Source organism: Frieseomelitta varia, unplaced genomic scaffold (genome assembly GCF_011392965.1).
Source record: "Frieseomelitta varia isolate USP_RPSP 00005682 unplaced genomic scaffold, Fvar_1.2 scaffold_264, whole genome shotgun sequence".
Classification (NCBI taxonomy): domain Eukaryota; kingdom Metazoa; phylum Arthropoda; class Insecta; order Hymenoptera; family Apidae; genus Frieseomelitta; species Frieseomelitta varia.
This window is the reverse complement of record NW_025109995.1, coordinates 201,279-213,485: the sequence shown is the minus strand read 5'-3', so window position 1 is coordinate 213,485 and position 12,207 is coordinate 201,279. Positions and strand designations below refer to the sequence as shown.

Here is a 12,207-nt window from a genome sequence, read left to right as displayed (position 1 = left end):
TAGTCGGTGAGGACTTTGTTACGGTGCTTTTACCACTATCTACCGTGGAGTTTTCACTCCTATAGTAGAGTACGGTAGCCTTCAGATGGGCTGATCTATATACGGGGCCTAACTCGAGAAAGCTTCGTGCAGCACCAGATCGTGGGAGAGCCTGTGCGTTATCGCGGGCACGATCCACATCGACCTTCTTGAGAAGCACAGGACCCTCTTCAATCTTCAGAGAGGAAAGGAAGCCAAGGTTGGGGGTAAATTAATTTTCGCGAACGACGAGGCTAAGAAAAGCAGCGAACAAGTAGTAAGTGAGCTGTTCGGAGCGGGGCAATTCAGGTGGAATTCTTCCTACAAGGGTCGCAAGTCGCATGCATATTTTAGGGATGTGAGAGAGGAATGAGCTTGAAATGGATAAGCCCATCTTATCAGTGTTTACAGACACTCACGGTGTTATCTTAGCGAGCGACGAATTACCGCGGACTGCTCACACTTACGGAATAAAGTAGGGAATCTTTTTTGTAAGTTAGCTAAATTAGTCGGTAGTCGGTGAGGACTTTGTTACGGTGCTTTTACCACTATCTACCGTGGAGTTTTCACTCCTATAGTAGAGTACGGTAGCCTCCGGATGGGCTGATCTATATACGGGGCCTAACTCGAGAAAGCTTCGTGCAGCACCAGATCGTGGGAGAGCCTGTGCGTTATCGCGGGCAAGATCCACATCGACCTTCTTGAGAAGCACAGGACCCTCTTCAATCTTCAGAGAGGAAAGGAAGCCGAGGTTAGGGGTAAATTAATTTTCGCGAACGACGAGGCTAAGAAAAGCAGCGAACAAGTAGTAAGTGAGCTGTTCGGAGCGGGGCAATTCAGGTGGAATTCTTCTACAAGGGTCGCAAGACGTATGCATATTTTAGGGATGTGAGAGAGGAATGAGCTTGAAATGAATAAGCCCATATTATCAGTGCTTACAGACACTCACGGTGGTATCTTAGCGAGCGACGAATTACCGCGGACTGCTCACACTTATGGAATAAAGTAGGGAAGCTTTTTGGTAAGTTAGCTAAATTAGTCGGTAGTCGGTGTGGACTTCGTTACTGTGCTTTCTCCACTATCTACCGTGGAGTTTTCACTCCTATAGTAGAGTACGGTAGCCTCCGGATGGGCTGATCTATATACGGGGCCTAACTTGAGAAAGCTTCGTGCAGCACCAGATCGTGGGAGAGCCTGTGCGTTATCGCGGGCACGATCCACATCGACCTCCTCCTTGAGAAGCACAGAGAGGAAGCTCTTTTCAACTTCAGAGAGGAAAGGACGCCGAGGTTGGGGGTTGGAGTTAAATTAATTTCCGCGAACAATGAGGCTAGAGAAAGCTGTGCAGAATAAAGCAATTCAAGTAGATTTCTTCTTACAAGGGTTGCAAGACGCATGCATACTTTAGGGATGTGACAGAGGAATGAGCTTAAGATGGATGAGCCCATCTTATCACTGGACGCAGACGCTCACCGGTCACGGAAATTTCGGCTCGTAGCAAGCGACGAATTACCGCGGACGAATCTTGCTCGTGTGATGCTGTTAATGACGCCGTGGAGCACTTTTTGTTGGAGTGCCCAGTGTTTGACAAAGGGAGGCTTTGCGGGATGTCGTCCTAGCGGGCATGTGTCGCTGCGACGACATCCCGCTTGCCTGGATTGCAAAGGCATTCCACACTTTCGCAGACTTCTGTAAGAAAACCCTCTACCTTAAAGATTATGCTTAAGCATTCGAAGCGTGCGTGAGTTTCCAAGTAGTCTAGGATTCTTCGGGGTTAGCGAATTTCTTTAAGCACGGCGTGGCGACACCTGCAACACTTCGCAGGCAGTTGACCAGTCGGGCGCTCCACACACTGCGGCGTCAGGTTAGGCAGCATAGGTTAGGAGTGTGACGGTCGTCATCACACTCAGTTTTATTTTCAGCAATTGACCAACTTGCTCAACGGGAATTCCTGGTGGAAACTTTATCCATTTCATGGCGTGCTAGCGTGCATGCATCTATCTCCCCATGGTTCTCTGTGGATGCGCCTCCGAGCCGGCTCGCAAACGCTCCATGACACTGTTGGATTTTTCATGGCTCTGTTGAGTGGTATGACTAGGGGTAGATGGAATGGTGTAGCGTATGCCCCTCGTGGGCGAGGTCGCACAACCGTTATACCGATTAGCCGAACAGGCTAAACACTAATTGTCTGAACGAGACTTCGGTAGGGAATAACTTCGTCGCCTACGTAGACGATCTCCTCGTGGTTATCGAAGGAGACAGCAGGCGACAACTGAAGGAGGAGAGAACGGACATAGCTAACCTAATAAACAGCTGGTGTAAATCCGCGAAGTTAGAATTATCAGTGCAAAAGAAGGAAGGGATAATCCTAAAGAGCGGCATGATAGATAGGGCACCGATAGGAAAACGGGGAGGAGCACGCCCGGACCGTAAGCGCAAAACTGTCCGCGCCTCGAAAGCGGACTTAGCAAGAAGGCCGCCGACTATTCGGATAGGAGAGCAAACGATTAAATTTAAGCGAGAGGTCACATACCTCGGCGTCCATTTCAGGTATCAGATGAGCGTGAGCCCGCACATAGGGTACGGAACAGCGAAGCTCGATATTATCGAACTTCTACAATAGGCAAGCATAAATGGAAGTGATTTCCCTAATGGATAGTATATAATTTCTTTTGAATATGTCATTTGCAATCCAAAAGTTTGCTTCAGCTAAATTCATTAAATTTTCGTCAATTGTAAATAATAAGATAGATGACGATCTTTCTTTTAAGAAGAAAAATCGTAAAACTGTGATTTGCTGAATAATATCTTCTGAGAGTTTTCTTAGTAAAAAGATCACATGATTAAATACTGTTACATAATCAAGATAGCCACGTAATTAAGAGATGAAAACAAATCCGCGCAGATCATGTAAACCAATTATTTTGTGATCTTAACGGTGCTGGGTCGTCAGGATAGAATTCTTGAAAGAGAATTATAAGTACGCCATTGTAAGCACGAGATAATATTTTCGACTGTGTAAAAGGGCCATAGAACACAATTCGTCAGGAAAATTTAGATAACTTCATCAATGCTTTGTGCATTCCAACTATATTCCGTCGTTTGCACACAATAAGCAAGATTCAAAAGGAAAGAAAATGAGTTCGAAAATGTCATTCCCAGTTCAAATATATCGATATCTTTGCTTGCAAGGCATAGAAAAAAGCGAAGTATTATAACTGGGGATGAAAAATGGATTTATTTCGAAAATCCTAATTGCAGAACATCATAGATCGAACCCGGCCAACCGTCAATATCGACGCCAAGACGAAATATTCAAGATCACAAGATCATGTTCTTCATTTTGATGGGATATGGAAGGCTTCGTATATTATGAGTTGCCAAATGAACCAAATGAAACGGTCAATGCAAATCGATATCTAAAGTAATTAGACAATTTATACGAGAATTTGATGCGAAATTGACCGACAATTTCTTCAAAACGCCGAAAAGTTACAACGCTCGGACACATGTTGCTTTAACAGTTAAAAAAAGAAAAAAAAACTGTTAGAGCTCGAATAGGAGATTCTCCCTCACTCAGCCTATTTTCCTTTTTCGGTCGATGATATGGAAGATACATGGTATAGAAAATACCCATTTCCAAAACTACGAAGAAGCCAAACATTGGATTGACGAATGGATCGCATCAAGAAATAGGCAATTCTTCCAAAGCGAAATTCATTTGTTGCCCTAAAAGTGGGAAAAGATTGTAGCTGCGACACTTCGATCGAAGTATCTGTACATTTTATAACTGTAAAAAAATGCTTAAAGAATGAAGAAAAAAAAACAGCGAAAATTAATGCAACCTGACGATAATGAACGATTTAACATCACTAAGCTCACTTAATTCCATTATTTTATTGCAAACTTTTACGACTCAATGATTATGTTTACAGTGATTATGTTTACAGTAACCATTGTGAACAACGTGTAGATTATTTTTATACAATGTACATACTTGCAGCACCTTTACATTTACAAAAATAGCGCATTGCCATTTTTCTTGCACGTCCAATAGTATAAATCATCTCCATATTGGATCTGGATTTCTTGAATATAAAAATTTTATTCCAAGGTGAGCAATTTGCAAATGTGAGTGGAAGTATTTCCAAAAGATAGTATTCAAATAAATTTTTACAATCGGGTTTTTATATTTGCAACAGATTTATCCAGTCAATCATTAACTGAATTAGAAAGCTCAATGTATCTAGCCTTTTGCTCTTTACATAATGACCATGGCTTTAACATGTTGTCCATCATGAATACGCCCCACTGGAGGTGCAACAAATAAACAATATTATTTAGAAGAGTTAAAGCGATAGTAGAGAGGAAACAACCGCATCTTTGGGTCAGTGGCTTTAACGTGTTACGTGAATACGCCCCACAAAGTTGCGACAAAAGAATATTATTTAGAAGAGTTGAAGCGATAGTAGAGAGGAAACAACCGCATCTTTGGGTCAGTGGCTTTAACGTGATACGTGAATACGCCCCACAAAGTTGCGACAAAAGAATATTATTTAGAAGAGTTGAAGCGATAGTAGAGAGGAAACAACCGCATCTTTGGGTCAGTGGCTTTAACGTGATACGTGAATACGCCCCACAAAGTTGCGACAAAAGAATATTATTTAGAAGAGTTGAAGCGATAGTAGAGAGGAAACAACCGCATCTTTGGGTCAGTGGCTTTAACGTGATACGTGAATACGCCCCACAAAGTTGCGACAAAAGAATATTATTTAGAAGAGTTGAAGCGATAGTAGAGAGGAAACAACCGCATTTTTGGGTCAGTGGAAATTTTGGTTGCTGCACCATGACACAACGCACCTGCTCATTCCATTTTCGATATTCACAATTTTATAGTAAAACATTGTATTCATCAGCTTCGGTAGCCCCAGTACAACAGTCTGGATCTAGCACCGTGTGATTTTTGGTTATCTGAAAAAACCGTTGAAAGACCGAAGATTCGACGACGTAGAAGCAATAAAACAAAACGCAGCAGCTGGGGAGGCATAAAAGAAAAGGACTTCCAAGTCTGTTTCGACCGCTGGAAGAGAATAATAGAGTCAGAAGAAAACTACTTTGAAGGTGACGTCGTAGAAATTACCCCGGAATAGGTATGATTTAAGATACAAGCAGAGGTCGGATACTTTTGGGCTAGACACATATGTATACTTTCGAAATACATATTTGTGATATAGATGCATTACAGCTTCCTTCTTCTTATCGTTAGACACATCTTTGGTGAATTTACATCGTCTACAGTTATTTTTTTCTTTAGATGACGAAACATATATTTCGTCTAAATGAGATTATGGAGAAATCTCTTCTTGCACTCGTAACAATTATAAATCTTTAACGTTAAGAAGAAGAATTGGCTTTCTTGCTTCGTTTTCTTTCGCAAAAGTCCCAGATGCAACACATAGTTCTCCGATGGTTCTGAGTCAGTGTGTTGTTTTGCTACTTGTACACACGTGTATACATTTTTTTGCAAAAAAAATACAAAATGTTGCTGATTTATTAAAAAAGTTACATCTCCTATCACTTTATGACTTCAGCGACAATTGCATTTTTTTTTGCAAAAGTGTACATTTAAATGTATATATAATATGCGTGAGTGTGTGTGTGTAGAATTCTATGTTTTTCATAAATGAAATTAATTAAGATTTTCCGAAATGTATACATATTACACTCGAATCGGAAAGAAATGAAAACTAATTTTTATAGATTAAATAAAATAAATAAATGCAACGTCTTTATTCCGTAATAAAAATTCTTCGGAGCGATAGATTATCAAGAGAACTATCCCACGGTTTCATTACTGATTTGTTTTACGATCGAGATTGGTTTTACTCTCTCTTTTTCTCTGCTCTTTCTTGCTTAACTATTTTATAATCAATTGCGTGCGAGTCTAGAGTTTCCTCGATTTTGTAGAGTTTCCTTTATTTTGCTTAATAAAAGTCAAAGTCATTCTAAATACTTTGAACGGACATTGCATTCGTCGAACTGATAATCTAATTAAACGTTAATACAGAACGCAACACGCCATCCTTATCTTTGCGATTAGAAAATAAAAATTAATCATAAATTAACGCAAGTTGACATGTCTAAGCTAAGATGTAAATTAGTTTGAATTTGCTATTTATTATGTTAAAATATTTATTTATTAATCGAACAGCAATGGTGACAATTGTTTGGTACTATATATTTGGATGTCTCGAATGTTGTCATGCATTATCGTTACGCGCACAACTCCGTCTTGTAGATATATTTCTCTGATACGTTCAAGAGGCTATCGAGATGAAAGAATATGTTTTTTCCCTCGATACACATAATCACTGGATGTAATCTCTAACTTGGACGTTGTTTGCTTGAGTTACGTTCTGTTCCAAGAGTCGCAAGCCTTTCATTTTCGTGAGATCACGTTCGAACAGGCCGATGAGCGAATCAGTGAATGTAATTAGGGTAAGATTGTTTGAATCAGAGAATAATTTGGTTAATGAATTCATAGTGGCTTTGATTTCGGCGACATGAGTTATCACTATCAATGTGATATTGTGAAAAATAAAAATAAGGACCGTGATTTAGTCCAATTGCAAAAAAACATTTTTTCTTATAAATTCATCGTACTATGTCCAATGAGGGGAATCCTTTGAGAATTGTTCTTCGAGGGAGAAAAATTTCTTAGCCACCATATACGATTCTCTGAGTATTCATATTTAAAAGAAGTCATGCCATAACTTTTTCAATGTGTTTGTGATGCGTAGTGATTTTCAGAAGCGATTCACTTCTGAAATTTCTTGTTATTTTCATCGAGTGATAGCAGTTGCAATCCACTCCAATTTCATTTTAATGAGTACAGTGGTATTATCAATGAACAATATTTTATGCGTAACAGTTTATGAAAAATCTATGGGCTTAGAATTGCATCGACTATCTAATTTGTAGAATTGTGAATCTATAAGTTTTTAGGATTTCTTAGAGATGATCTTCCAGTGGAACGTCTTTAGCAAATCGTTGAGCTCAAAGATTATAATATTCGTATATTTGTAATAATCAGAATTTGAGAGAGAAATCTGTTGTTCGAGATTCGATGCTTATGCAACATTGTCGCATTTTTAATTTAGTCGTGAATTTGTCGCTGATAAAATTAAATTAAGAACATACATAGATACATGTTTAATTGATTAATTAATTTTTTTTTACTTTAGATTTTTATCTATTACAAATCTTATTATATTTCTTGCTGTTATCTAGGCTTAGTCCTAATATGTGTAGTAAGAATAAACATACTAGGAATAAATATAAGATTTGTGTGCAGTAATACGTTTTTGATGTGTATTATCCAGTAGTACTTTATATACACATATCTAACATGTGCGTAGTACATGAATAGTGTATACATGGTTTTATGTACTGTTCTTATATCATTATATTTAAATACTGTTGTTCGTTTTATTCATATCAGTTACTTTACCAGTCAAACTTACAGAAATTTTATTTCATGGCTTGCAAAAATCATTAATTTCAAGACTTTTTGCATGTTTTTAAATATTCTTTTTTATCTTTCTCGGTTTTTATTGCAAGGGCCTGTTCCATTGTTTCTGTTTTGATTAGTCACTGGCATAAGGCGATTTTAGTATGACACTTATTATGGGGTTTAAATCCTTTTCTCTGTATGCGTTGCAAACTATATTTCTTCTTTTTGTATTGTTTGCTTCCCCGGTGTATTATCTTTCCCTGGTAATCTTAGTTAGTGGTATTATATACTTTAGATACTTTCTTCTTTCAGTCTCTTATATATTATATTGCATGTTAAGTTTTCTCCTCTTTCTATTTTTTTATTTTCCTTTTCTATTATTTCTATTATATTCTCTATGTTAGGTTCTATTTCTTATTGCGTAATTTTTCTACTATTCCTCTGAGTTTTGTGTACGAGTTGTATTCTTGGTTCGTTTTCCTATTTTCTTGTTGTTATTACCGTTGTTATCAATTTTCTGTATTGGATTTTTGGTCTTCTTATCTATGTTCTTGTTATTTTTCCCCAGTGGTTTAATATTCTCTTGCACATTTCTTGTTTTATTTCTGGCCATATAATATTGTTTTCGGTATTGTATTCTTGGTATTGTTTGAACAATTATTTATAGCAGTCTTTTTGTAATAGTTCTATTTCTTCTGCTAAGCCTAATCCTATTTCAACTTTATATGGGAATATGTCATTTACTGTTGCTTTGAATAATGTAGTCCGCATTACAGTTGTTTTTCAGCCATTCATTTTTGCTGCTAATAGAATATTTCAAATTATTTCCATTGCTATTATTTTTGCCTTAATTGGGAAATATTTTATGGTTACAGATGATGCAAAAAACACTCCTAGATATAGAGAGAGAATTGATTTCTTATATTCTCTTCTCCCTTTCTTCTAAAATTTGATAGTTTTGTGCGTTTACCTCTATTTTATTGTTCTTACAATAAATTTCCAATACATTTTGTCCTGCAGAGTGTTTGAGATTGTGATTATTAAATCATTTGCAAACAATAATATTTCTGTTTCTTTCGCTGTTTCCTTGTATCCTTCGTCTATATATGCTGTTCTACGTCACTTGTTAATTCTGTGACTCACGATTTTCTTCTCAATCTTTAGTAAACGTGTTACTTATCATAGCAGATGTAAAGCATTAAAAGAATTTATATTTATTAGTCTTCGTTAAGGAAGGATTAAAATTCATATTAAAACTACAATTTGTTGTTTTTTTCAAATCGCACCTGTACAGCTTCTTCCATAGTACTGTGTGATTCATCCCGTCAAAAACTATTTTGAAGTCCACAAAGTACTTTCGCTTCTTTCTAAACTTTTCTTCCTAAACCCTAATTTAATTGCGCCTTGGAACTGCGAATATTTTTGTTAACGCGCTTAGTTGTTTTATGCATAAAATACGTCAAAGATATAAAATAAAATTTTTGCATTTGGAATTTTGTTTATAAAAAAATAAGATTCGCATGTGTTCAGTTAAAAATTTTCCTTAATGCATGCGTACCATTCTATGCAAATATTTTATTTTAGATTATAGATTTTTATTTATATTTTATGCTACTTATTTTTACATACAGAATAATCTCTCGTTAAGATTAATAACTATTCAGCCTAAAATGGGCCAGTTTTTAAGTACATTCGATAAATTTTGAAATCGACTAAAGAAAAAATGACACGCAGCATCAAAATATTTCATTTCTACGTTTTTGATTTGCCGTTTCATGTAGAATAAAATCTCTGTTCAATTATATCACATATGATACTTATTTGTATATTTAGAATTTATGATATTAGAGAACTTGATGTATTTTTTTCTATCACCAATAGCAGTCAAAATATTTAAGTGTTTTATTTCACGTGATTTGAATTTTTATACAAATGTGTAAAGTGTACACACGAACAAAATTTACACAGAGTAAACTACTATAGTTAGAACAAATATTAAATTGGAATAGTTGAGTAATTCGAACATATTCTTAATAGAAGCAAGAGAAGCAGAGAGAAGATTTAAGGATTGTTCCAGTGAATTTCTTTGTGTACAAATTTTGGTAATCGAAAAAGAATCTAACATGATCGGAGAAGTATTTGTGCAAAGATACTTTAAAAGCATAATTTTTAACTCTTACATCTCGATCGTTGTACGCTCTTTATTCACTAAGCGTCTTTATCTTTTGCACATGAACAAGTTATGTCGCTTGATAGAGATTTATGGGATGAACAGAATAAGAAATCTAATAATATTGAAACTGAAACTGTAAATTCTGTTTAAGAACATTTTTACAACAGTCGTTCTATTTAGGAAAATCAATTAATTATTTCATGCACGATAAATAACAATAAAAATGGTTACTTCTGACTAAAAATTCTGTCCAATAACAGTATCTTCTCTCTCTATTTCTGTATTATAAGTAATTATATATTATTACAAGTAAAATACTTATTCCAATAATTACTTTTATCAATACATATTACATTTATCAATAATTACAGTAACAATTGTCAAGATAATTTACATTTGATTTACATAACTTCAATAATTCTGAATTAATTTCCATGACTGGTGTAAAACTATTCTATTAAAATCTGAAACAGTTGCCTTTATCTAACAGAGTAATAGACTGTCCTTTATTTCACGAAACAGAAAATTTGATTAGAGAAAAATTTTCCGCGTGTTTGGCCGTAAACTGTCATTCTACTGGTATTTTAATAAATTTTAAATAGTCATAGTTCAAATTTTAAACAGTCATTCGACTGTTTTAATTCAAAAGTCCTGAAAGTAGGTACATCGCGTTCGTTCCTCGACGAGAAACGACTTCCATAAGTCTCTATACCTAGAAGAAGACGGATATTAAGAATGAGGTAAATGTCAGATGAATTATTCAAACGTCAATCATTTAAATATTCGTAAGGTCATGAATACCTTCGAAACAGCATTAGCTTTTTGTTTACATGATTTTTATAAATAATATTAGGTCAAGTCATAAATAACTTCCGATACAGCTAGGTAGAATCTATGTTCGTATCTACCCACTATAAATCACCTGGACAAAACGAGTTTTTGCTTTTACTAAATAGATAAGGGTTCAGTCTTCCGACAACTGTTTTGTGTGGTGCACATTTCATTAAACTGTTGTTTATGATCCCTAAAATGGGGAGTGAAAAAATGCATATTCGTCATGTAATGCTTTAGAAATTTAAACAAGGCAATAGTGCTAAGGCAACAGCTGAAAAAATGTGCAGTGTATACGGTGAAGGTCTAATAAGCGATCGGGCAGTTAAAAATTGGTTTGCCAAATTTCGTTCTGGAGATACGATTTTGAAGGACGAACCGAGGGCGGGACGTCCTTCCGACCTTGACGACAACCTTTTAAAGGCAATATTGGAGCAAAATCTACGTCAATCAACAATAGATATAGCAGGAAGGTTGAATACATCACAATCAACTGTTTGCCTCTACCTAGAGAAATTAGGGAAAGTCAGCAAGTTAGGAGTATGGGTACCTCACAATCTCAGTGAACGGAATAAAGAAGATCGCATATCAATCGCTACAAGTCTGTTATCACAGGTAAAAATCGAGTCTTTTTTAGACAGGATTATAACAGACGATGAAAAATACGTTACCTATGACAATATCATCCGTAAAAGACAGTAGCTTGATAAGGATCAACCATCCCTGCTAGATCCGAAAGCAAACATCCATGGAAAAAAGATTTTATTGTGTGTATGGTGGAATTGTCGAGGTATAATACATACATACGTTCGGCAGCTGCAAAGAGTGAAAGAAAAACTCTATGAAAAGCGTCCTGCATTCGTCAATCGCCATAACATCATTCTTTTACACGACAACGCGTGACCACATACAGCAAGGGCGACTCAAGAAAAAATTCTTGAACTTGGATGGTCAGTTTTACAACACCCACCTTACTCTCCAACAGACTATCACCTTTTCTGTTCCTTGCAAAACTTTTTGAATGGAAAAACCTTCAATTTTGAAGAGCAAGTCAGTCAAGGCTGTCGAAAGTTTCTTCCAGTCCAAACCAATCACATTTTACAAGGAAGGAATTGATAAGCTGCCAGGAAGATGGGAGAAGGTCATACATAATAGTGGTGAATAACTGCAACAAACATGCATTCGTAATAATAGCAATAAACCAAAAATATTTCTATTTTACTACTAAGATACTTTTCTTTTGTCATAGGAGACCAATGCTCCATCGAGCAAGACTTCATAAAGGAACTATAAAATTTGGATGTTCGCCTTTTAATGAGAAGAATGAAAAAAAATTTGATTATTCGAAACTGCAGGTAAGACACAAACGAAAATCGAAGTAAGTGATTGTAAAAAAACAATGTCCATTTTACTTCGAACTTTTGCAAAATGGAGGTGGATGGCAATGGATATTCCTTTTTTTACAATCGCTTATCTCGATTTTCATTTGTGTCAAAAAGTTACGAATATGATCCAATCATATAAGTGTCATGTAAATCAATAGACTTTCTTCAAATGACGGATCCTCCATAGAAAATGTTCTTCTAAAAATATTTTCTACAAAGAATCAATCATATGAACAAAAATTTACTGATATTGGGCAACGTTAGTTCGAAGAATTTGAACTTTGATC

The 12,207-nt window shown here is 36.0% G+C and overlaps 2 protein-coding genes across 3 annotated transcripts in view; one reads left to right on the top strand and one right to left on the bottom strand.

The window, feature by feature from the left end:
* LOC122528831 (laminin subunit alpha-1) overlaps positions 1–12,207 on the bottom strand; it is a 370,357-nt gene that overhangs the window by 179,757 nt on the left and 178,393 nt on the right. The gene's annotated exons all lie outside the window — the stretch shown is intronic.
* LOC122528833 (histone-lysine N-methyltransferase SETMAR-like) lies at positions 10,546–11,694 on the top strand. 2 transcript variants are annotated; one of them, XM_043654371.1, is made up of 2 exons: positions 10,546–11,125; positions 11,179–11,694. In XM_043654371.1, the coding sequence occupies exons 1-2, from the start codon at positions 10,818–10,820 to the stop codon at positions 11,192–11,194; spliced, it is 324 nt and encodes a 107-aa protein (XP_043510306.1). In that variant the 5' UTR covers positions 10,546–10,817; the 3' UTR covers positions 11,195–11,694. The 2 variants fall into 2 exon arrangements, with proteins under 2 accessions (XP_043510306.1, XP_043510305.1); XM_043654370.1 differs by having other exon boundaries at positions 10,546–11,143; positions 11,506–11,694.